This window comes from Suricata suricatta, chromosome 9, assembly GCF_006229205.1.
Source record: "Suricata suricatta isolate VVHF042 chromosome 9, meerkat_22Aug2017_6uvM2_HiC, whole genome shotgun sequence".
NCBI lineage: Eukaryota > Metazoa > Chordata > Mammalia > Carnivora > Herpestidae > Suricata > Suricata suricatta.
This window is the reverse complement of record NC_043708.1, coordinates 104,328,275-104,354,102: the sequence shown is the minus strand read 5'-3', so window position 1 is coordinate 104,354,102 and position 25,828 is coordinate 104,328,275. Positions and strand designations below refer to the sequence as shown.

Genomic DNA, 25,828 nt, shown 5'->3' with positions numbered 1-25,828 from the left:
CCGCACACGTAAGCCTGGCTGACCACAGAGTCTGGTCTCCTGAGCACCAGGGCTGGGGGATTTTCATTCACTCACGTCTGCCTGCCACCCAGGGGAAATACCAGCCCGGCGCGCTGCCTTTCCTGCCACCGCTGTGCTCAGGTTCCCCCCGTTCTGTGGGTGAGCCCAGAATCGCTGTAACCAGAAACCTGATGGGCTGAGCTGATGGTGAGCGGGGGTGGGGAGAGCCACGTCCCCACGCTGGCCCCCAGCCAGGGGTGCAGCTGGGAGGCGGGGGGAGCAGTCCTATGGATGAGAAGATACTTACCCAAGTTGTTGTGTGCTGGGGACATCGGATTCGGGGACAGGTTTGGGGAACCTGTGAGGTGAGACAGAGTCGTGAGAATGAACAGAACATTCCTGGCTTGGAGAGCCAAATTACCCAACACATGCATCCAGATGGGGCAGCCCAACACAGCTGAGCCTCCACAGCCCAGGAGGAGGTCGGACCCCGGGTCTCTGCTCTGCGTTCTCTCCCTGGGCCCCAGTCTTCACCTGAGGGACAAAGAGATGAGCGGATAACCTCAGTGGTGTCTCCCACGACCTGATCACATGAGGATCTGGACCAAGCCTGCAGCACAGGACACAGAGCTCCCAGAAGTGACGGCCCCAAGAAAATGAGGCGGACGGGGAGGCCCTCTCCCCAGCGGTGCTCAGAGGCCCAGGCGGTGGGTTTTCCGCCTCCTGCACTGGTCGGGCAAATACCAATCCAGCCTTTCCCCACATCTCGGGACACCCGCTCAGCCACCTCAGAAACCCTACAACTCTACAACGACACTGACGTTTGATGCAACACATGAGGCTGCTCATGCAAACACGTCCAAACCTACCCAATTCTTCCTGCCTGACTACCTTCTCTCCAGCCCTCACTCTCAGGAAAAAAAGAAAACCACATGGCATCCACCTTCAAAAGAAAAAGAAAAGCCAAACTGTGTCCTTCCACAAGGCAACTTGGCTCATCCTTTTGTCCCTGGGCCCCAAGGGCTGCAGTTATTTCTGTAGGAACAGCCTTGTGGGATGGGTGCATAGGTACCTTGTTTATGGGGGTCTGTTCCTGCTCCCCGACTCAGCCGTAACCTCCTTGAGGGTGAGGGATGAGCCACAGGCTTCTCTCCCTCCCCTGGAACCCTACCCATCTGGGGTTGCGGAAGAGTCCCGGAAGAGGGAGAGCTTCCAAACTGGCCACGGAGTCCAGGCCTGCCGCCAATGTTATCAGCAATGGGATTTCAGCACAGTGGTCTAACCTCTTAGAGCCTTGCTTTTTATTTCCCTTCAGGTGTAAAATGGGGCAAATACCATCCATTGTGTGATTTATAGAACTGAAGTATGACCGTGTGCATACAAATGGCTGCACCATAACTGGCACACAGCTGGCACTCAATAAATGCTGTTTCCTGTTTTGTGGCAGCTCGAGTCAAGAAGGTCCAGGAAGGCTGTGGGACCATCTCACTGGTCTGGAAGGGCATGCGCGTGTGTTAGGGGAGACCCAGGGCCAGACAAGGGGGTCCTCAGACTCCCACTGAGAGACAGGATCACATCTCAGCTAGCAGAGAAGCAGCTGCACGGGCTTCCAAATGGACAAATGACCAGCAGAGCAGAGGAGCAGCGGGAGAACCACCCCACCAACAGATTGGCCCGGGGGTAGGGTCCACAAAGCCCAACGTTCCGCAGCAGAGCCCAGCACAGGGAGGGGATGGGGGAGGGGATGGGGCAGAAAGAAGGGCAGGGAGAGGGGAAGAAGCGAGCGCTGAGGGTGGAAGGTGGCTGGCTGCTCATTCTGTACTCAGACTCGGACCCTGTCCTTTGGTCCTGCTTCAACAGTGCTAATCATTCGACAAACAGGAAGAGCAGGGAGGGAAGAGAAAAGGAGAGCTAGAAGCATTGCAGCCTCCGGAGAGACGCTGCTCAGCTGGCCTGCCTCCCGGGCCGCCTCCCAGAGCTACGAGCTTGCAGCAGTCACTTGGCACCTAGTGCGGTAAGGCCTGCGACACACGGTCAGCCACTCGCGGGGTGGGTGCCACAGCCCAAAGCACCACGAGGCCCAGGCTGGGGATCGAGCAGCTACGTCCACAGTGAACGTGCAGGTCTCCCTCGTGCCTCTATCAGGAACTGCACGCTGTTTTCCAGGCCACGCAAGGGCGGGCAGGGGGCTCTGTCACAGCTAGTGGCTCCGTGAGGACGAGGCAGGCCCGCGGTCATTGGGTTGGAGCATCTGCTCGGCCCCCTCCCCCTCCTCACCCAGCCACACACGGCGCCGTGCACATTCTATGTGGCGGCCGGGGTTCAATTCAAGGAGCCGCTGGTTTGGAGCCAATTTGGTCCCGTAACAAATGATGCAGGAACATCTGGAGGCCACTGGGCTGGGTCCCTCGTGGCAGGAATCCATAGATCATGTTCGGTCACTATACACAAATAAATGCTCCAGGGGCCTCCGCTGGCCAAGAGCCCGCCGCCTCCACTCAGACTCTCCTCCTCCTGAGCACGGGCAGGTGGTCAGGCGCACCCACCACCCCACCGCCACGCTCTCACGGAGGCAGAGATTCTGCTCAAAGCCTGCGGTGGCTCCCGGCCACAGTGAAACGTTGAGTGACACTCCTCCCATCTCTCCCCCGTCTCCAGCCACACAGAGCTCTCATGGTCCCCCAGAAGGCACCAGGCTGTCCTGCCTGTGGCCCCCACAACCCCACCTGGCATACCCTTTGCCTGATGGCTTGGTCAACACCCACCCATCCCCGAGACGTGACTCAAGGAAAGCCTACACGGTGAGGTGCTGCTCCACTCCCAACACCTCCTCCCCAGGCCCGGTTAGGTGGCCTTCCCCTGTGCCCGCTGCCACGCAGCGTCCTCTGTCAGGGCGTCTATGAGACACCGGTGGTGTCTTCCTCACAGACCGAGCAGCTCAGGCTCCTCCTCTCTCCCCGGAGCCTGGCACGCCGCCTGGCACATAGTGGTTGCTCTACAAATGCCAGGCAGAGAGAGAGGGAGATTCGGGCACTCAATGAGGATTAAGACCCTGACCTGCATCCATGCTGTGGTTCATCTGGTGGTCGCTGGTCTCTCCATCTTCACTCAGGTAGCCAGGGGGTGGCGTTTCTGGGAATCAGAAGGAAGGGATTCATTACAGGGCCTGCACGGTCCGGCGCAGACACCGGCTGCAAGCCCATCACACGTCCACACCGCTCTGCCGGCAGCAGGTGCCAGAGGCACTCTGGGTCTCTGAGCAAGGGCACCAGCTCCTGGATCCAGCTGGCCTCATGTCCTTCGACCCCCGCCTCCTTGGCTGGATTGGGACCACCTTGTTCATGCCATCCAGGCTCCCAAGACTGAAATGCCTGCTCCTAGAGCCTCTGCTAGGCTAATTTCTTCTGCCCTAGAATGTCAAGTGTAAGCCCATCCCCCAAGGGAGGCTGTGGACTTGCCTCAACCTCCCCCACCTCTGTCCCCTGAAGGGCGGCTGCTTCACACTACCTTTTGGCTCTGCTGCCTACTCCTGCACAGACACCCTGTTCTTTGTCGTCCCTTTAGGGGACATCTTGGCTTCCCCAGTGGGCTTCAAGTTCAATGGAAGTAGCAACCATGATCTGTTTCTCTGAAGGACCCCAGATGGTGACTTAGCTCTCTGAGGTGAACACAGTGACCTACCCCTAGGGGCCGGCACCCCTTCTATGAAGGACCTGGAAGAGGCTGGGTCTGTAAAGGGGTCTCTCTGTAGACCCTGCCCCACACACAGGCCTCCAGTCAAGGTGATCTCACTCAAGGTGACAGGCTTGTCCAAGTCAGAGAGCTCTAAAAGGCAGGCAGGATTCCTGCCTCTGCAACTAGCCCAAGGGCCCAGCAGTTTTCTGGACGCCCAAAGTGCTGGTGATTCATACATTATTTGCATGTAAATGAGGGGCTCCTAAAAACTTCTACATTCTGACGGCTGAGCCCGCTTCTCCCTGTGCAGTCCTGTGGGTCAAAAACTCCCGCTTGGGCCTCAGCTCCCACCCGGGCTGAAGCCCCCCCCCCAGGCTTACTTACTGAAGGGCCATTCTCCACACCGGCTGCCGAGCCCTCGGCTCCCCCACCGCTCTACAGGCCCCCAGACCATCGGGGATCCTGCCCAAACTCCAGCCGCAGCCGCGAGGGCGGTGAGAGAAACAGCGTTGCTATTTCCGCTTCCAAAATAAATGACGGCACCGAGGCCGGGCGGAAGGGTCACGCCGCCGCTCCTCCGTGCCAAGAAAAGCATCATTACTGAGCAGGGAGCCAAGGCCACGGGTCCTCTCCCAACGGGTGTGCGGTTCTGAGTCAGGGGCCCTCAGGGCCAGCACTGTGTGGGGAGGGGGGACGGGGTGGCCGAGGACAGCCAACAGAGCCGCAGGGGGACTGGTGTGAGGGCTGCCGCCACCCCTGCACATCCCTGCGGACCCCCTGCACACCGCTTGGACACCCCTGCACGCCCCTGCACCTACCTGGAATATTGCTCTGGGGCTCGATGCCCGCGGGGAAGTTAGTGTTCTCAGGGATGGAATGGCTGTAGTCGTCCAGTGGGGGGAACTCGGCCGGGATCTCTGTGTGGCGTGGCACCAGCACAGGAGGTAGAACTGTCCAGAAGAGCAGAGGCGGATGGGCGTCAAGGCCAGGCTGGCACCAAAGACTCTGAGCGCCATGCCCTCCCCATTCCCGCCTGGCAAGGGAAGGGGAGGCAGAGGTGGGGAGGGGACAGGGAGGACACGCAGGCAGCTGCAGACCCCGGGGAGAGGGTGAGGCGCTGCCTACCTGGGGTCTCCACCCTCTGATAGTGGTAGGGATTCACGCAGACCTCGTCCTTCTTCATGTTGAAGGCGAACTCACACAGCTCCATGGCCCGCAGCTCGTGGTGGCTGTGCAGGTCAGGCCATCGCCACAGGCGGCAGTAGATGACATGGGGGAGCCCCTTCCGATGGGACACCTGCAGTCGGCCATCCAGGGACCTGCCAGGTTGGGGAGGGTGGAAAGCAACAGTGAGGTGGATTGGCTTGCTCCTCCCTGTGCTTCGGGCCTGCTGGCAGAGCCTCAGGGCACTCTCCCCTCCTCTCCTTTCTCTGAGCCCCATGGGGCCCCAAGATCAGAGGATCTCCGACAGGGCTGGCAGGGATCCCAGGAGAGGAACAAAGAGGTCCCCCAAGAAGGCCAAAAGCTCCCCGGCTTGGCAGGGGGGGACCTTGACTACACCAGGCCCTGGAGTGAGTCCTCCCAGACTTCAACCCCCATATAAAGGGAATGGCGCTTCAACCGGGCTCTGAAAAGGTCCACGGGCTGGGCCGAGGTGTGCAGAGAGGGCCAGGGCTGAGCAAGAACACTTGGGGTCTTTAGGTCTGTGCACATAGGAACCACAGAGATGCAGTGAGGTGACAAAGTCAGGCCGCGTCTACCCCCTCCCTACACTCACGCAGCAAATCCCCCACACGTCAGAAAGTAAGAAAAGGCCCTCCTCCTTTTGGCTGGCATTTGTGATGAGGCAGGGAGGGAAGGAGAGGAATTAAAGGGCATTTTAAGTTGTAAGACTCTGCACTGCCAGCTGCCCAGGAATCGATTTCATTTTGAGGGCCGTCTGCAGGTGTCACCTGGGTGTCGCAGTCCACACTGCTCTCCCGGTTCAGAGCACAGGCCTGGCTGGGCCAAACACCACTGCCGACGATGGTGCCCTGTCCCTGCTCAGACAAGCCCTTCTGCAGTGACCTGGCCTCTGAGCAGCTAGGACCTGGTGTCCTCACCTCTCAGGTCAGGCCGAAAGTGTGGTCCCTGGACAAGCAGCACGGGTCCACCAACGTTTGTTACAAAGAAGAATCTCTGAGGCTTCCCCAACCTGCTAAGTCAGAACCTTCCTCTTTATAAAACCTCCAGGTGATCCGCGCGAGGGGAAAGGGGGCGCAGTGCGACAGGACCGCCCAGCTGGGAGCTCAGCAAGGCACCATCAGCCAAGAGGAAGGTGGGGAGGGAGAAGGTTCCTGAAAGGGACGTCCAGTATCAGGCAGGTGAGGAGATCCCTTTCACACCGCCCTGTATCTAACAGGTATTTTTATGAGCTCCTGCTATTGGGTGGCGCCAGAGACACAGGGGTGGGGACAAGAGGTCACAGTGAAACAGACCACGGAGTGCTCCCTGCTCCTCTAGTCCAATGGACAAGACCAATATTGACCAGATGATCACACACAGCTACCACGTGAGCATTCTGACGGAAAAGCGCAGGGAGCCATGGGGACCTTGCTTTGCTGACGCGCTGGACAGGGTATCTCTGAGGAGATCCTGGTTGGCCTCAAAGTCTAAAGGACAAGGAATAACTAACCGGGCAAATGGGCATGGGAGGAGGGCATTCCAGGTAGGGGGATGAGCATGTGCAAAGGCTCTGATACGGGCAGAAAATGTGGTAAGTGGGGAGAACAGTAGGGCCAGAGGGACTGGGGAGGTCAGAGGGAGAGGCCAGGGAATAAGATGAGGCAAGGGGGCAGGCAGGGGCACAGGCAGGGCCTTGGGGGCCATGATCAAAGGTTCTGCCTTTTTCCTAAAAGCCACAGGAGTCCCTGAAGCTGACTGTGTGTGCAGGAAAATCCTGGCAGTGTGCACAAGACTAGGGGCCATGGGGGGGAGATGGGTGCACGTGAATAAAGAGGTGCACAAGGGGGGACCACTCTCCCTACCAGAGGGCCCATGCTAGGACCCCACTGGCCAGTGGGTATGACTTTTCTTAATCGCTTGGGGGGCGGGCAGTGGAGAATCATTCTCAGGCTCTCCCTCCTCCTTGCCCCCCTCCAGGACTGAGGGCACCCATTTGCCTGAATAAACTGAATTTATGGGCCTCTGTGAGGGAGGGCCTAGCCACATGCAACCAGGAGCACAAACCGAAGAAAAAGAAAGAGAAGTTCAATCAAACTCTCTAAGCCACTGGCTGGGAATGGGGAAGGGACAAAGGTCAGTGCAAGCCTTGGTCACAGGGACTGACAGGGAGCTGCTGACGGAGGGCATCTCAAAGGGTGTAATTACCTCCCTCCCGTGGGGTCCTGGACCGAGGAACCCCTCCAGCCAAAAAAACGGTAATTACCAGGCAGAACAAGAGAGGACAGCCTGGACTCGCCCCCGAGGTAGAGAAGGAACACTACCGGATATGGAGTCATGCGGCCTGGGGTCAAGCTGGGTTCTCCTCTCCCAGCTGGGAGACAGCGGGCAAGTCCTGGTCTCCAGACCCTCCAGACCATCTGTAAAATGCAAACATTCTCCCCGCCCCTTCCCACAGCTCAGTGTCCACTGGAGGTCCAGAGCAGTATTATGTCACAGAACAGGAGCCCTGGATAAACGGGGTGGGGTGAGGGGTTCTAGGGCTGGGGAGGAGAGACAGGGAGAGTGGGAAGTGATGAGTGGAGGCAGAATTATTCCACTGCCCCCATTCTCTTGCAAAGCCAGTAAGTGCCCGCAGATGAGGGAAGTGGCCACATTCACTTGTCAGTGTGTGACAAAAGGCCCAGCTAAGAGCCGGTGGGACACCATAGCAGCCTCTTCAGTTTGGGGGGGGGGGGGCCTGGAGAAAGGGTCAGGTAGGCAGCGAGGGAAGACTGGGGCTATGGAGGGAGCCCCTCCCTCTCCCCCACCAGGTTGATCGAAGGGGGTGACCCTCTGGTTTTAAAAACAACAATGAGGGGTGCCTGGGTGGCTCAGTCGGTTAAGCGATCGGCTCCGGCTCATGTCATGATCTCACAGTTTGTGGGTTCAAGCCCCGCGTCGGGCTCTGTGCTGACAGCTAGCTCAGAGCCTGGGGCCTGTCTTCAGATTCTGTGTCTCCCTCTCTCTCTGATCCTCCTCTGCTCATGCTGTCTCTCTCTGTCTCTCAAAAATAAATAAAAAATAGAAAAAAATTTTTAAAAATGATACAGGGCCAGAGCAGGGGCAGTGCAGGCCAACACAAGAGAAAGGTCCCCACTTCCGTGCAGCAGAGAGCCTGAGACAGCGAGCAAATGGCCAAGTTCCTGACAACCCTATACCCAGGCCTTAGCCTCTAGGAAGGGACGGGGGAGGGGACAGGATGCTCTGCGCACTCCTGAAGAAGCAAGGCCCTCACACGCAGCCCTAACATCTGAAACCGCCAGACCCAGGACACTACACTTGACAGAGACTGGAGTGGCCCCAGGATCCCCCAAGTGCTCAGGGACCTGCAAGGGGTCAAAGGGCATGGCGTAGATGGAAACGGGACTGCCATGTAGACATGCGGCTCTGACACAATACGGTGACGAGGGCCGAGGTCTGGGGTGGGGTGGGTGGTGACGCGGTCTCTGCAGGTTTTCACAGTTGAGGGACGGGAAGGAGCATCGAGGAGGAGGGCAGGCGAGAACTTCAGTTGGCCAATTCCTCACCCAATTCTGTGCGTTCCGTGCGCTGTTTTCTCTTTAGGATCAAGTGCTTGGCTGTCTCCCTGAAGAATTATGTATCGGAGGCTCCAGGCACAGAGGAAGGAATGGGGAGAAAAAAGGAGAAAGAGCAAAGGGGAGGGACTACAGGGGTAGGCAGAAGAGAGTGGTGGAGGGAAGGGAGAGAGGAGAAAGGGAGGATGAGGAATGGATGGCAGGGGGAGGGCGGGCAGGGGTAAAAAATGTCCTTCCATCAAACACAACAACCGAAAGGATGCGACTCTCTGTCATGCCCAAGATGACAAGAAGAGCACAGATGGAAATGCAGCCAAATGGGGACAGACGTCAGAGCGGAGCGCACTGAAACCAAGCACCTGGCTGAGGAAACCAACAGAAGTGATTCCGTTTGTGCCTCAGAACCTGGGAGAGACTCAGGAATTGGAGGCACCACACACTTCTCAAGAAGAGGCTCCAACAGCAGGACAGGTGGAAAGTCTATGGAAAAGGCAGCCAAATCAGCTCTCCACCCTGAGCCGCCGCAAACAGGACCTCCCCAATCCTGCGAGACACAGGTCTACTCTCTGCAGAAAATGAACCAGAGAGTGGGGCTCTGGATGGGGCCACCAGGGCACAGCTGGGGTGAAGGTCAGACAAGGGCCGGCAATGGGATGTCGTGACTGACCCCTTGCTCACTTAGCACCCAGGACTGCGACAGGCAAGCCCATGCCCCCGACCGCGACCTGTGGAGAAATTAAACAGCTCAGCCCATAAGACACGCAACACTGACATTTGGGGAACCCTCAACAAAACAGCCCGCCTCCTGCCAGCTCACCCTATAGGGAGCTTACCTGCCAACAGAGTATTTGATCTGCTGTCTAACACTCTGCGCACAGCCAGAACCAGCCATTTAGAGAAAGCCTCTAACAGAAGGCACAGAAACAGAAATAAGGGGGCTGGGGGTAGGGGAGGAAGTCTCAGACAATACAGGGAGCAGAAGACTTTCAAACAAAATGAAACAAACACTACTCTCAGGAAGAGAAAATATTATAATCCTAAAACAGGAACATTTACAAACTATGGGGAAAAATATGCTGGAAATAAAAAATAATAGGAGTTAAAAATTCAGGAGAGACTTCTTGAGTTTTTCAACTGTATACATGAACTATTTATCAATTGGGTTTTTAAAAATCAAGGGAAGCCCTGTAACCAAGGCAGTGCAGTAATGGCAAAGGACTGATAAACACATCGATGGAGCCTAACGGAGTCCAGAAATGGTTACATATATACGGGCAGGTGATTTTCAACAAAGGTCCAAAGACCATGTAGTACAGAGAGGATGGTGGGTTCTGGAACAACTGGATGTGAGACAAATTTCAACCTACGGCTCACACCCTGTGCAAAAAAATTAGTTGAAATGGGTCCTGAGACAAAGCCTGAAACTACAACTTGCACGAGAATACCCAAGGGATAGACGAGGACCCTCCGTGACCTTGGGCTAAGCACACGTTGCTTCAATACCACATCAGAAGCACATTCCACTGAAAAAAGAAAGCAGACAACTTGGGACTTCATCAAAACGGAAGCTCCTGGTCTATGAATGGCATTGTTGGGAGAATTAAAAAAAAAAAACACAAACTGGGGGAAAATATTTGCAAGGCCTATATCTGATACAGGACCCGTTTCCAGAATATATAAAGAACTCTGAAAATTCAATATTAAGAAGACAACCCAGCTATAACAAAACAAAAACAGTTGAGTGATCTGAATAGGCACTCTCGCGAAAGCTATAAAGATGGTCCATGAGGCACATGAAATGATGCTCGACACCACCAGAAAAGTGCAAATTTAAACCATGGTGAGACACCACTTCATAACTGTTGGAATGGCTACAATTAAAGACAGGGCTGCATGCGGGTGAGGGCACGGGGAGACTGAAACCTCCGGCGCTGTTGGGTGAGCATGTAAAACGGTAGAACTACTTTGGAAAACAGTCTGCAAGTCTCTTAAAAAGTCCAAAACATAAGCCGACCATATGATCCACCCAGTCCACGAAGGACTTCCCCAAGAGAAGTTAAAACATCTGTCCTTGGAAGACCTGTGTACGGACGTTCAGAGCAGCATTGCTGGTAGAGCCCACGATTGGAAATTACCCTATCATCAATGGGTGAATGGACAGACACTGGGACGTATCCACACAAAGCAGCACCACTCAGCAACGAAAATGAATGAACTACCGATACACGCAACAACACAGATGAATTTAAAAAGGTCATGCCGAGGGCCGCCTGGGTGGCTCAGTCGGTTAAGTGTCCGACTTCGACTCAAGTCATGATCTCACGGTTTATGGGTTCAAGCCCTGTGTCGGGCTCTGTGCTGATAGCTAACTCAGAGCCCAGAGCTTGCCTTTGGATTCTGTGTCTCCCTCTCTCTCTAACCCTCCCCTGCTCACGCTCTCTCTCAAAACTAAGTAAAAACATTAAAAAAAATTTAAACAGTCATGCCAAGTGAAAGAAGCCAGATGTGATTCTGTCTGTGTCAAATCACAGAGTTACTTAAAGGAAAAATGCAAATTTCTCTGCAATGATAGAAAGCAGATCAGGGGCTGCCTGGGGCTGGGGTGAAGGGACGGGAGGGGGGCTTACTGGGGGTTAAAGGCTATGTTGATTATCTCCATAGCAGAGCTGGTTTCACATGCACAGATGTCAACATTTATCAAATCGTACACTTGAAAGTATGAGCAGTTTGTTATATGTCAATTACACCATTATTAAAAAAAAATAATAAAAGGCAAGAGCTTTGGGGTTTGGACTTGGATAAACCTGGATTCAAAGACTGACCATGCTTGATAACCATATCAACTTAATCAAATTGCTTAAGGTCTTGGTCTTAGTTTTTTATCATCTGAAATGAGAATTTAAATGATAATTGCTTCATTCAATTGCCAGCAAGACTAAATGCTACTCAGTGCAGAAAGCCTGCGGTGCAGCGTCAAAACCAGTAACCAGCAGCCTTCTACCGTCATCACTGTTTCCAGGAGGGTAAAAGTAAGGTACACGGTAGGGAGCTAACACCAGCCCCTCCCTGCTCTGACGGGGTCACGGCCTGGCTGGCCCCAGAGAGGCTTCAGTGGGGCTGGTGCTTCTAACTTCCCCAAGGCTCCTGTGCTCTTCAGGTCTCAGAGCTGCCTTTCCACAGTGCTGTGCGGGTCACACGGCCAGGCGTGTGGTGACCGTGTACCGATGTGTCGGAGACATAAGCTCCTCTCCTGGGATCACACAGCGGTCTGCGTCGGGCTGCTGGGAAAGACCCGCCATCCTGCTGCCAGGCTGGGCCCTGACAGCAGGGAGACCGGCACGCTCTCCAGCCCACGAGCATGTGACCGCCAGTCTGGCTCGGCAGTCTGCTCCAGGAATCATCTGGTCCATGTCCCCCGCTTCTGGGCCGTACGACTCCCAAACTTACGAGGGGGAGGACATCTCATTCACTTCTTCTTAGGCAGTCGCAGCTCCTCCTCTTGGTTCAGAGTCTGGGCTGCCGAGAGCCAGTCCTGGCAGGATTCCTGCTCGCTCCCTCTGTCCCACTCAGAATCCTCACCAGTGCTTACCAGAGGCGTAAAAGTGAACTGGGAGTTCCAGCTGCTGGATCTCATTTAGCTGATGTGTCCAGGCTATACCCTCCCAAGCTGACAGGGCAGCGGGCCCATGTTAAGTAAATCCAATAAATAGGTCTTAATTCTGAGCTGATGTTACCAGGAGCATGCTTGGTTGCAGAAGAAGATCTATTTATGACCCACTCTGTTCCCTGACCCAGCCCTTCCTTGTAGCGCAAAACCACTTACTTGCTGAGGCTAAGAGCACAGTCCCAGGAACCAGCCTTTGGGCCTCCTCCCCGTTTAGGACGGAGATCTCTTCCCACACCCAGTGGCTTCCTGATGAGAGACCTCCAAGTCTTTCTCCAGCAGCCCTCTCCAGCTCGTCTGACGGAGGTTTTAATCCTTAAATATATTCTTCACCAGCCGAACCATTTCCTGTAGCAGGAAATTAGGTTTCCTCCCATTGGCTCCAAGTGGGACCCGTGAAGTAGCCCAAAATGGTGGTGGGAGCCATAGCCAAGGATGCGGACATGCCAGAGCCCAGAGCCGACGGTAAGGTAGAGCCCGCCAGAGCGCTCCCCAGGGACAGGGTGGGGCTGGGCCCACCTCCTGCCACATGCCATTCACATCCTCTGGTACCAGTGATCTGCTACCCACAGCCATCTGGGGGCCAGCGTGAAATACCGGAGGATTTGGACACGGGGGTCCAGGAGAAGACTAGGTACAGAGCACACAAGTTTCAGAAAAACGCCAAGATCTATTCCGCATGAACCATGTGCCAGGCACACTGCTAGTACATGAGAACGCAAAAATGGCAACACCCCAGGATGCTCTGCCTTCATCAAAGTCAGAGAACTCACGGGGCTTGCCTCAAGTCCTCTAACTGCACAAGGCAGGGCCAGGATTCAAACCCAGGCCAGCGCTGAGCCAGAGGAGAGGTAGGGTAAACAACGCTTTTCTGCTGTCCCACACTGCAGGCCGATCAGGGAAACGGACCTCTTACCAATCAGCAGGTACCGACTGAACACCCCATCTACCGCCTTCCAGGCATGAGTCCAGAAGTGAACAGAAAGTAAATTCATTAGCATCATCCTATTTCGGTTGAAACCAATGTTATTTAACATGCACAATGCGAACTTTTCTAGCTTCTTTCAGAGAGAATCTTGTCTTTTGACTTGCCCAGGCCGTAGTAATAATAACAGTAGTGACAGAAGTTTCTACTACTCTATACCAGGCACTGTGCTGGTCACTCGGTGACCATTGCAGATTTGAATGAGTCACTTGCGCTGTACCCATGCCCTTTGCTGGACGCCGCCACTGCTCCTAACTATGGATGTAGTGTGTTTACTTGGCCCGTGACTTTGGGCCAGGCTACAGACTAGCTTTGGCCCTTAGAATAGGAGCAAAAGAGATCAAAGCCATCATGTGATTCTGCTGGTCTCTTCTTACACCTCAAGAAGAGCTCCCCCTCCACCGGGCCCTGGATTGAACACGGGGATCAGACAGAACCAAACCTGCGCAAGGCACCAAGCCCACGCGAGCCACAGACACGTGAGTCAGCACAAACAGTGGTTGGTTTAAGCTCCTGGGCTTTTGGAGTGTTTGTTACTTACCACTAGCTGACTGATACACCACCACTGGTCTTCCAGATAAACTTGCAAGTATCCTTATCATCACAGCCTGATGGAGAAACAGAACTCTTACAAGCGTTCCCAACTTTGCATAGGCCCAGGGGTAAAATAAAACGAGGACACTCTATGTGACACTCTTTTCCTTGACTCTAAATGGGACCTAACGACCATTTCCAGACCTTGAATAAGACACTGAGAGAAGACATAACCAGTTCAGAAGGACTTAGTTTTTGTTTATGGAGAACCACCTACCTTCAGGTTTTCAGAATCCATTGCATTACATGTGAACTTACCCCAATTACTCAACTAATGATAACTTTTTGAAGAGACTCAACTAGCACAGTCACCCCCAAAACCAAACCTCTGATGTCCCTTTCAACTCCATTTATTCTGCATTTTTACATTGTTCCCCTCATCTCTGCTATGTCTTAGTCTAATAAAAAGGGGTTACTTCCCATCTTGGGGTTGGCAGCTATACCACAAACCCACACCCATGCCGACTACCCCCTGGACAGGGGTGCTGATAGGCCCGTGCGCTCTGACTGTTCGGTGCACTCCCCACCCTCACCAGCGCGGTGAGGCCTCCCGTCAGACAACACGCAAGCCATGTGTCTACTCACCGACAATAAAGTATTGACAGTTTTCAGAAGTTTACTTACTTATTTTGAGGGGGTAGGGAGAAGAGAGGGGCAGAGAGAGAGAGAGGGGGGAAGAGAGAGAATCCCAACTGGGGGCTTCATCTCAGGAACCATGAGATCGTGACCTGAGCCAAAATCAAGAGTCGAATGTTCAAGTGACTGAGCCCCCCAGGCACCCCTGTACTACACTTTTCTTGAGCTTTGTGTTATATGTGGGGTTTGTTTTTCTGGTACAAAATCAAAGCAAGGCTTTGAGTGACTTCAGGTTTACGTTAGATATTCACTCAGCAGACCACCTAAGAAGCAGATCACCTACCTCAGAAGGGAGAAAAAAATTTGAGACTTTTTTATAGTTTATTTATTTTTGAGACAGAGACAGAGCATGAGTAGGGGAGGGGCAGGGGGAGAGAGGGAGAGAGGGAGGGAGGGAGGGAGGGAGAGAGAGAGAGAGAGAGAGAGAGAGAGAGAGAGAGAGAGAGAGAGAGAAAGAGAGAGAGAATCTGAAACAGGTTCCAGACTCTGAGCTGTCAGCACAGAGCCCAAGGTGGGGCTCGAACCCATGAACCGTGAGATCACAACCTGAGCCGAAGTCGGGCGCTTAAAAATGGCCGAGCCACCCAGGCACCCCAAAATTCTGGAGACTTTAAAAGCCCCCTTGCATTGGTTCCCTTTGGCCCTTGAGAGATAGCGGCCTGAGAGCCCTCCCTCTCTGCTGCTGCTTACACCCCGCAAACATCAGAACACGCCCTTCCTTCTCCCGTGCCCTCTTCCACGCCACAGACAACCCAGGAAAAGGATCTGATGGGGTAACAAGGGCAAAAGCCCAGAAGACACTCCTGCTGAGAGGGCCACCTGATTTGGGGGTTCACCCAGGATCCATTCCCTTTGGTAAACCTAACGAACACCAAAGGATCCTTTGCTCTGGGCAGAAGTTCTGCCCGGGCTTTCGTGCCGAGTCTCCTGGCTGCGGGTGACAAACCAGAGTCCTAACACTCAGGGAACAAAGTGTCCTGGTCAGCTGAAGCTCTGGCTAAGTGAGTGTCTTCCTGAAAACCCACTGTGAGAACCACGCACAGCTGGGACTCGAGGGGCCTCGAGGCTGTCTTGTCTACTCCCTTCCTCTCGTGGCTGCGGAAACAGAGTGACGGCTCAGGCACCTCCAGGTCACCCAGCAAATGAACACAAGTGAGAAGGTGGCTTCCCAACTGCCGTTCCCCTGACGCCCATCTCCCTGCTGATGAACTTTGTGACGTGTGTGTGACGCCACCTTTCCGCCGTGGGAAGTCAAGTATCGAGAGGTGTGAAACCCAGTTTTGAGCTCCTCAGAGCCCAGTCTAAACTGGACATTCAGAAACGTGCTTCCACTTTCAGAACCTACTGAGAGCGCTTCTGAAACTGGGCAAGAGCGTGTGGTCCCTGTGGCAGGGCTCATAATGAAACCTCAGGTATCCAGAACCTTCCCTGCCCCAGACTTTGTCTAGCCAGGGTCCTTCTTTACGGCACCAAGTGACTGAGGACAGGCTGACGTTGGGAGTGTTTTTTACTTAAACTCCAACAACCAGAAAAAACTCAGCGAGGGTCTGGGAATAGCGTATTCCACGTATGGCTCCGTTTTGGTTTGTAACTTTTTATGTTAATATAATTTCAAGCCTCAGAAAGGGGCAGCAGTAGGACAGGAAGTACAGTAATCGCCCTTCACCAGAGTCCCCAGTCACACAGTCCTGTTTTTGGACATGAGTCCCTCTAAAGAGTGAGACTGTCAGGCCACTTACTATGCAGAAAATGACGTTTGATTGTACTTGACTTCCCACGGTGGGAACAACTCCATTTCCATCTCAACTTGCGAGTGGGTAACATCCGATGCCTCAAGCTGCCAAATTCGGTGAACACTCAAAGGCCAGGCCAGAGCCCCCAGGGCTTTGCCCCAGAGCAGAGGCGAACCTCTTCTTCCCTTCTCTGTACTGTATTTCGGGCTCCCCTCACCCTGTCGTCTTCCAAGGCAGCCTGCTCAGCTCTGTGACAAGTACCCCTTGCAGACGAGCCTCCACGTGGGCCCCAGAGGTCCAAAGAGCTCCCCGGGCAGACTCTCAAAGGAGGAACACCTCGCCTGCTCTGTGAGGGGCCGGACTATGGGAAATGGACGGAGGTCATCAGGACCTGAGGGCTTCCCTCCTCCCCAGGGGCCAGCGGTGGGCACAGAATGGGTGCTTCCTGGGAAAAACAGGTGGCTGATTTATGGGCAAAGTTCAGCTTAATTATGATCATCTGTAAAGCACATGTACACCAAGACCTTTTCATTTTTTTAAATTTTTTTAAATTTATTTTTGATACAGAGAGAGCCAGAGCATGAGAAGGGGAGGGGTAGAGAGAGGAGGAGACACAGAACCGGAAGCAGGCCCCAGGCTCCGAGCTGTCAGCATAGAGCCTGATGTGGGGCTCGAACCCACGAATGTGAGATCTAACCTGAGCTGACGTCGGAGGCTTAACCGACTGAGCCACCCAAGCGCCCCCACCAAGACCTTTTCAACATTGGGCTGTAAGGTGAGCCCCACTGTTGATCAACCTCAGCTCTTCCCGTGTTTGGGGCCAGATGATTCTTTGGGGCGGGGGGGGGCTGTTCCGTGCGCTGTAGCATGTTTAGCAGCATTCCTGGTCTCTACCCACTAGATGCGGCTCCCAGACCCACTGTGATAACCACAAGTGTCTCCAGATAGTGCCCTAAGTCCCCCTGGGGGCAAATTCACTTCCCTGGGTCCCTTGAGAACCTGGGGGTTACGGAAATGCTCTGGCACAGGTCGGGGGTGGGGGACGGAAGCAATTCACAGCTCAGAGCAGGTGTCTGCTTGCCACTTCTCCCTCCTTATCTCACGGGATGATACAGGGGTCCTGGGTGGTGGGTATCCTCTCACTTTACAGGGGAAAGCTTCAGATGATGTTGGGGATGTGCCCCAAGCTACCCAGAGCAGCAGTTCCTGGCCTGGAATCTGGGTGTTACACGCCAAACCCAGTTCCTATGGTCTCAAAACACGACGTGCACTCTGTCAGAATGATCGGATCCTCCGTGGGCTCCAGCAAGACCGCTGTCCTTGATGCCTCTCTGCCCCCACACAAAGAAGTTAAGTCTTAGAGGGGGAGGAGGAGGTTTCTTCGGAAATCGATTTAACAGCCTTGGTTTTCAGGGCACCTGGGTGGCTCAGTCGGTTAAGCGTCTGGCTTCAGCTCAGGTCATGATCTCACAGTTCGTGGGTTCGAGCCCCGTGTCGGGCTCTGTGCTGACAGCTAGCTCAGAGCCTAGAGGCTGCTTTGGATTCTGTATCTCCCTCTCTCTCTGACCCTCCCCTGCTCACACTGTCTCTCTCTCTCTCTCTCTCTCTCTCTCTCTCTCTCTCAAAAAAAAAAATAAATAAGTAAAACCCTAGGAAAAAAAAAACCAGCCTTGGTTTTCGAGAACTTTTTTTTCCCCAAGCACCAGCTTGACAGGGGTAGGGGTGCTTTTTCTTGGGTATCCGCAGGATCCCAGAGACCTTAGGTCACAAATGGAAACGGCCAGAGATCTGAGTTGTTCTCTGGTTACTGAAAGAAGGGGAAAGAGTGGTTCCCAGGCTTCACAGAACTTTCTGGATGGTCATTTCACCCTGCCAGTTAACATTCGCTCAGAGTGGAATTAGGCCTGAAGATCATTTGTTTGTTTTTATGGGGTTTTTTTCTTTAATTTATTCTTGAGAGACAGAGAGAGACAGCGCAAGCAGGAGAGGGTCAGAGAGAGAGGGAGACACAGAATCTGAAGCAGGATCCAGGCTCTGAGCGGTCAGCACAGAGCCCGACGCAGGGCTCGAACCCACGAACCAGGAGATCATGACCTGAACCAAAGCCGGACGCTTAACCCACTGAGCCACCCAGGCGCCCCCACTTGTTTGTTTTCAAAGAGATCACTCACAGACTGCTCAGGATACTCACAGCCCTTGGCAATGTTCTGATGGGCTTAAGGCAAAGAGCACACTTCAGCCCAGCTCACCTCATAAAACACAGGGAGCTTAAAACAGAATCATAAATCCAGGTGCGTTTAGAAGCCCTGTCTTACCGTCCTGGGTGCCTCGGGCCTTGCGTCCTCCTCCAGCCCCGTCCTCACAGCACGGCTGCTCACAGGACCAACACTTGCGGGCTCTGTTTCCGAGCTGCTTTGGGATACAGATGGCTTTGTATTTTCAATACAAGGGAAAAACAAAATAAAAATAAAATGCCAAGCTATATCCACAAGACAGAAGCAACCGGAACAGAAAGAATTCCCTCTCTCTAGGACAATGGGATGTTCCAGGTAGGGAAACAAAAGAGGAGGTGGGGAAAGAAAGATTTGCTAGCCTCCAAAATCCTACTTTGGAGGGAAAGGCAAAAAGAAAAGAAAAAGACTCTTAGATAATTATGTTGGCTTAGACCCTTTTCTCTGCCAAGGGTATGGTGTGGGGGAGGCAGGGGAGAGGGGACAGGACGGGGGCTGAAATACAGATCTTGACCTTCCACTAATAAGTGCCTTAAGATTGAGAAATATCTTTGCTCCTTAAAAAATAAAAAGGGCAGGGCACCAGAAAGTCACCTCCCCTGACAACTATTTCCCCTGTCTTATCTGCCAGTGAACTTCAATATTAGCTCACTTCACTAAACAAACAATTCTTATTACAGGACTCTTAGTCATTCTGTTTTTCACTTTCTTCCACAAAGCAGAAACCATGAAGGTCTGAGCATCCTCCCTGGGCCGTCTTTTCCCAGACCCAGTTCCCAGCCTCCCCGGCCTGCCCTATCAGGTTTGCGCCGTGAATCACTCGCTTCCTGTGGGCAGACTGCACGTTTGGGGGTGGGCTGGTCTTCTTTCCTTTTTCTTTTTTTTCTTTTGAGCAGATTCTCACAGACACTGGGGAGTTAAACAAGTGGAACCAGGTGACGGTGATGATGACTGGCTACCTCATTCTATCAGAACACATCAAAGTTTCCAAAGCCTTCTAGAAAATATCAGGCTGGTGTTCGTGTCTAGGGCATTTGGGGGGTGCAGGGGTGAAGAGGGCAAGGAAGGAGGTTTTGTGTTAATTGCATGGTTTTGACTTCCTTAATTATGAGTCACCGGCCAGGGAGATAAAACAATGTCACTAATGTTGGAGAACATGCGAAGGGTAAACAGGGCGATGCAGGGAACATTCCAGGGGAAAGGCAGTGCTTGCTCAAACTCCAGTGTTACAATTCCCAGCAAGATCCCATACAACAGGTTGAAAAAGGAACTCCCCCCGGTTTCAGTCCTAACCACATTTATAACTCTTTCCCTGTGTTTAAGAGAGGCCCAAAGCCTTTAGGATCCTCAAACCTTCCAGGCCAGCCACTGTGGGGGAGCTGGAAGCGAGGGAGGGGTGGGAAATGATCACATGTCTAGAAACAGTTTAAGGACCATGAAATGAAAAGGCTACCTTTGTACACAGAAAAGACAGCATTTGCAGGCCACCAATCTCTGGCCTTCCACAAACTCTCTCCTCTCTGGACCAAAGCTTTACAAGCTCACAGAAGCACTTTGCAACTAACCGGTAACAAAGAATGGGTGTCCGTATATTCTGGGCATCCTGATCTTGAGGACAGTTAATCAACCAATTAGCATTCCTTTCTGTCTAAGGGGACAGACTTCCTATTGTACCTTAACAAAAGGTTCCGGTTCATTGGGGGCAATTTCACCTAAGACAGCAAAGAACCCCTATGGGCAGGAAGATAAGAATTCCAAGCAAACAAGGGAGGACTTTAGAGAGCCAGGCAAGCACTTACAATGCCAGAGGGGCAACAGCCTGCCACTGAATGGCTCTTGGCTGAAAGCTGCATGACAAGGCAGGAGCACAGAAGACTTCTAGGTGAGGGAAGTCCTGGGCGCCTGCCACTCTCTCCGTGATCAGCCCACCCAGTCCCAGCCAAGACTCACGCTGTGACCTGCCTGGCCACCACCTTTTCAGACCCCCAGTTGGCAGACAGCGGACAGAGGTGTTAAGGGCTGATCTCTAGGCGTAGAAATTCAGTGCCTATCCGGCCCAAGCAGCAGAGGTAACACGCTGCAGCCACAGCATCTGAACACGGGGCTCTTGGTCCCGGGGCCACAGATCTGCAGCCAGTGACAGCATGCCAGTAGACATGTGGATCCAGAGACTCTCGGCAGCCCTCTAACAGGCCTAACTATACCTCTAGCTCAAAACTTATCCCATCCTGGGGCTCCCCGTGCAGAATGCTCTCTCTGGGTCCTACTTCCTCAAAGTCTCAGTCTTTATCGTCCTAGGTAAACTCACCTAACTCATCAGCACTTAGCACCCAAGGCCTGGTGCAATTAAGTAACTTCCATGCGTTTCTGGCTTCTCTTCCCAATCAAGACAGGAGCTCCTTGAGGGCAAGAAGACCTAACTTCACTTTCCCTGTACTCCGTATGGAGCACGGGCTTACACACATTTGCTCCCAAGTAGGTCATGATAATGGAACTGTTCCTCTGTGCCAACCCTCCGGAGATGTAGGAAACAAACAAACAGAACCCTCAGGCCACACCCCAGGCTTATTAGAACCCAATCAAGACATCAAGCCTCGTAGCAGAGGGATCCACAGCCACACATGACTGCCAGAGACCCAGTGACCCAGTATCAGAAATGTTCTTTAAACAATCAGCTGGTCTTTTTTTAAGTTTGAGAGCGAGCGAGCGAGAGAGAGCGTGCGCACACACACTCGTGTGCACATGAGTGGGGGAGGGAAAGAGAGAATGGAAGAGAGAGAGAACCCCAGACCCCAGGCAGGCTCCCCATTGTCAGCACAGAGCCCTAGGCAGGGCTCGAACTCACACACCAGGAGATCATGGCCTGAGCAGAACCGACTGAGCCGCCCAGGCAGCCGCTGACAATCAGCTGGTCCTGAGATGCAGGTCAAAGCCTTGAGGGAAAACAGCGCCCGGCGCCGCCTGTGGCTAGGATGCACCAAGTCGTCTGTGGCGAACACGGCAGGCAGTCGTAAGTTAGGAGGCCTCGCAATAAATCTGCTCAACTCACGTCTACTGAGTGTAGGTTTTGCAAGCTGTAGAGTTAGCGGAGGCAGAGGCACAAAGACCCCACCTGGGGCCAAGGGGAGCATGCTGCTGCTAACGGGGGTCACCAGGTGTGGGTCAGCCCAGCTACAAAACAGTGGGGCCAGTCCATCGCCAGGGGCTCGCTGCTTTCCAAGCCCTGACATCTCACATACCTGCAGAGGGCGCTCACTTGAAGCCAAAAGTAGCTGAAAGGTGGGCGCGTTCCTTTACTGCCATTAGGCACGCAAGCTTCAGACAGAACAAAGCTGAATCATCGATGGAAGCAGAGCAACTACGTGATCAAGAATGAGGACTGCCACCACAATTCCTTTCTTCTCTACCAGAAATGGAAGACCGCGGAGAGGGTGAGAGAAAACATCAGGCTTTGCCTCTTCCTGAGAGTGGGAAGCGAATCAACCAACCCCCAACTCCGGCAGACCTGCAGCAGTCACAACGGGGACGGGATCAGAAGGCATCACGTGGGTATCGAGCACCTTCCCAAGAGAGAAGGTGGCTTCAAATGAGAAAGGTCGGGGAGGCTGTGGAACAGCTGACCTCCGAAGTCAGAGGTCGCACAGCGAGTGTGATGGCCCGCAGACATGGTCACGCCTGGGGTGGCTTCGGTGGAATTCCGTCACAGGAGTGCACGCGGATGACCTCCCGTGCTCTCCCCCAGGCTCAGGAACCTCGGGACTGCCACGTGAAGGAGTAGGACGTGGGGAGGGCCATTTCACAGCCACCCCCTGGTTTTTCCCCTACGCATAAGGAAACTGGGACTCAGGAGGGCACAGGATCTACCCAAGGGTCCTTCTGAGCCGACGCCGGGTCTCTCTTCTAGCTCAGGAATCCCTGATCTCAAACTGGATCCCAAAATGGAAATCACAGCTGTGGACTAACAAAGCAGCAAATACCACACCAAAGGGCAGGCAGGCCGGAGCCGGCTCTGCGCAGGACTGCGTGCTTGCACGGTTCACCCTGCACTCCTCCAGCTGTTGGGGCCTCAGTGCCAACGCGGCCTGTATTCCAAGTAAGCCGGAGGCCCATCTCCCTGGGCTGTGGAAACATCTCTTTCTCCTCCTTCCTTGGCCAGAACAGCAGAACACCCCAGGCCACAGGGCCTGGATTGTTTGGTGACAATGGAGGGAATATTAAACAAGGGCTGAAGACAGGAAGTGAAACACAGACTTCTCACACAGGCTCCTTGGAAGGCACAGGGCAGCAGGAGGGCGGCAGGAGCCTGGGGCCACTCACAGGGCCGAGTGGAGTGAGAGGAAAGGTTCCCGGGAGTTCTCTCCTTGCCCCACAATAGGGTGTGCCTCAACCTCGGCCTGCCTGGGACCAGGGGGCTCCTGCAGGCGTCAGGCAAGATCAAGTTCCTGCCACTTCTTGAGGTATCCGGGGTTCTCTGTCCTCTCCATCAGGCAGAAGGAGGGAGATAAAGTTGGTTCTCCAAACGCCGACCCAACTTTCAACTTTATCCCCACGCCCTTCCGTATCTCCGAACCTGAGACTGGGTGGGTGGCTGCTGGCTCTCCCAGGGGGCAATGGGCTGGGCTCAAAGCATCCATCACTTAAATGGGGATGTTGTTCCCACACACACACACACCCAGGCAACGGCTGAGCAGCACTTCAGACTGGATCTGACGAACCGAGAGAAATGTCCTCTCCTACCTCCCACCCCCACCCAGGTCAGCATGAATTCGCTCTCAGCCCCGGTGCCACGGCACAACCGGCCCCAGCATCACCTCTCAGGTCCAGGCCCCACCTCCACAGACTGACCACTTGCCCTGGGCCCGAACAGCACCTTTCAAGTCTAGTCTGTGCCAGGATTTTGTCCTTGTTTAATAGCGTATGCACGGTGGGCAGGCGCGCATGCGCACTGCTGCTCTGCGTGGCCACAGGGAGAGGGCTTGATCAGCCGGGCTATGTTTACCGAAGGCCTAGTATGTGCAAGGCCCCTGGGGAGCGCCTTGGCTTTCTTAACTGTGCAAAGGATCCAGGACTAATGGACCAAACTAGAAAACATTCAGGCATCTGTGTAAGAAGAGCAGGGGCTAGGGCACCCCATGGTTTGTGCAAATGTGCCCGAAGTTTTGCTTTACAGGCATGTTTTCTTCATTTCATCTTGCTTTTCCCACACCTGCCTCATCCTGATTAAAACAACACCAACCAGTTGTTTTCTAGAAGCAAGTTCTTTGCTAAGTACTTTATATGAATAGCCTTTAATCCCACTTCCCAAAAGACAATGAACTTCAGAGAGGTTAAGGATCTACCACAAGGTCACACAGTAGGCAAGAGAGCAGAATTCAACCTTCAACTCCAACGTGAAAGCCCAGGGTCTCCCCTCTGTGTCATGCTCTTGCCCTGCAGTCACTTGCCTTGGAGGGGGGGTCAGGTAGAACCAGGAGGAGACTGGGAACCAGGACCTGGATTCCAACCCTGGCTCCCCTTTGCCACCTGGGTGGCCTCAGGCAAGGCACCTGATCTCCCAGGGCTGGTTTCCTCTCTGGGACAATGGTGCTATCCAGGAAAACTGTCAAGGGGTTCACGCGAGAGGCTATACCCGCAAGTCTTTCGTATGCTAAATGCTACACAAATTGAGGGCGTCACCTATCACCTTTCATTCATGTGCCCAAAAATAATGCCCAACAAAGCTGATCATTCACCGCTGAATTTTTTTTCACCCCTCAATTTCTAATTTACTCCTGGAATAAGGTGGTGACCAGCTCAGGAGACTGTGAGACAGGAGAATACTCTAGAAACATCATCTTGGGACAATTTATGTTGTCTTTTTTTTTTTCCTTTTCTTCTTTAATAGTATAAGCACTTTCAGCCAAGGCTGAGAGACTAACAACTTCCTTCCCAGGCCTACCAAATTTTCCCGAGGGTTCCTGAAGTTCCTACCCCCAGAGACTAAGGTCTCAGGCAGTCGCCTGGCTTCCCCAAGTCCCACTTCTGCTATTAGGGACTTTGTCAGTTATTCCCACTCTCTGAGCCTCAGCACTCATCTGTAAAATGGGCAGGTTGGATCAGCTATGTCAGGCCCCTTCTCGAACAATCTGTGACTGTTAGAGGCTTGCTGGCTTTTCACACCAATAAGAGACTGTTCAATGAAATTCTCCTAAAAGAAATGAAAAGCATACTTCCAATTCCCCAGAAACACTGTTCTGCTCAGGCACCTGTTGGGGGCTGCCTGCATGCTGGGAACAAAACCACCGCTGTGAATTCCCACCCCTACCTTGAGTGCATGGCTTTGTGGGGCTGAAGGAATCCTCGAGGTTAACTTCCTGCCTGCAGGCCACCGCCTAACACACAATGCTCTGAGCAGGAGTCACAGAACAGCAGAAACTACAAATGCAGGACAACAGAAGAAGCAAAAGCAGGGAAGGTCTATCTGCTTGTAGAGTTGGAAAACAAGGTCAGGCCTTGAGAGGACTGTGGAAGGCGAGACTTGAACAATTTTGCCGAGACGGCACAGTCCTGTGTCTTAGAGCGCGCTGCAGCCCTGTCACATGAAGGATGTGGTGCCCCTCCCTGCTGATCGAACCTCATGAGCCAATCAGCTCCTCGTTGTGACCTGAAGGCCTCTGGTGCTCTGCATTTACTACTTGTAAATACTTACAGACTTAATGAATTGAAAATTCAGGGCCAAAGGAGTTCTATATAAATATTTGTTCTTCCCAAGCGTACTTAACAAGATACTCCCTCATACGAAACTTTAAAAACAAAAATAAAACAAAACACAAACACACAAGTTCCCCATTGACGCATTTTATATAGATCGCTTACTTCTGATGTCCCCAGCTGAAATTCTTTGCTTATTTAAACATTAAGATCAAAACTCCTGTTTACATCTGTGCAGTGAAGGATCACCCAGCCATGAAAAGGAATTCATGAGTGCTACAGGCAAAAACATGGAAGAATCTGAAAATAATTATGCTATGGGAAAGAAAGCTGACCCCTCCCCAAGAAAAGACTAGGTCCCGTATGATTCCATTAGTACAAGATTTTAGGAAATTAAGACTAATGCACAGTGACAGAAAGCAGATCAGTGATTGCCTGGGGCCTGGGGAAATGACAAAGGGGCAGGCGGGGGTTTTGGGGGTGACAGACATGTTCATTATCTTGATTGCGGTGATAGCTCTGTGGGTGCACACATAGGTCAAACACATCGAGTTGTACACTTTCAGGATGTGTTGTGGATTTATGTCCATTATACCTCGATACAAATCTCTAAAAGAAACTTCCATAAATTCTGACGGGAAAGTTATCAGGCATCCTGGTTTTAAAATGCAGCAAAGCAGCAGAGCGCCCAGACATACACTGCTTCAACAGGCTCTGTCAAAAAGACCTCCCTCAGCTTGCTGAGTGACAAACTCTGCAAAGAGCCAATACTGATACATGAATGGGCTGCGTCCTGTTCTAAAAAAGGGTGACAGGCATACACGCTAAAGATTTCACCGAACACGTAGTTATGGCCTATCTGCTACCTTAATGCCTCGCCT

The 25,828-nt window shown here is 53.2% G+C and overlaps 1 protein-coding gene across 3 annotated transcripts in view; it reads right to left on the bottom strand.

Moving 5' to 3' along the window:
• Positions 1-25,828, bottom strand: part of SMAD3 (SMAD family member 3) — a 116,753-nt gene that overhangs the window by 18,108 nt on the left and 72,817 nt on the right. For all 3 annotated transcript variants that reach the window (XM_029950224.1, XM_029950222.1, XM_029950223.1), the window contains exons 2-5: positions 4,801-4,994; positions 4,494-4,625; positions 3,058-3,132; positions 308-358 (exon numbers count right to left, since the gene is read on the bottom strand). In XM_029950224.1, coding sequence (XP_029806084.1) covers positions 308-358; positions 3,058-3,132; positions 4,494-4,625; positions 4,801-4,885 — 343 coding nt within the window. In that variant the 5' untranslated portion in view covers positions 4,886-4,994. The remainder of the gene's footprint in view (positions 1-307; positions 359-3,057; positions 3,133-4,493; positions 4,626-4,800; positions 4,995-25,828) is intronic.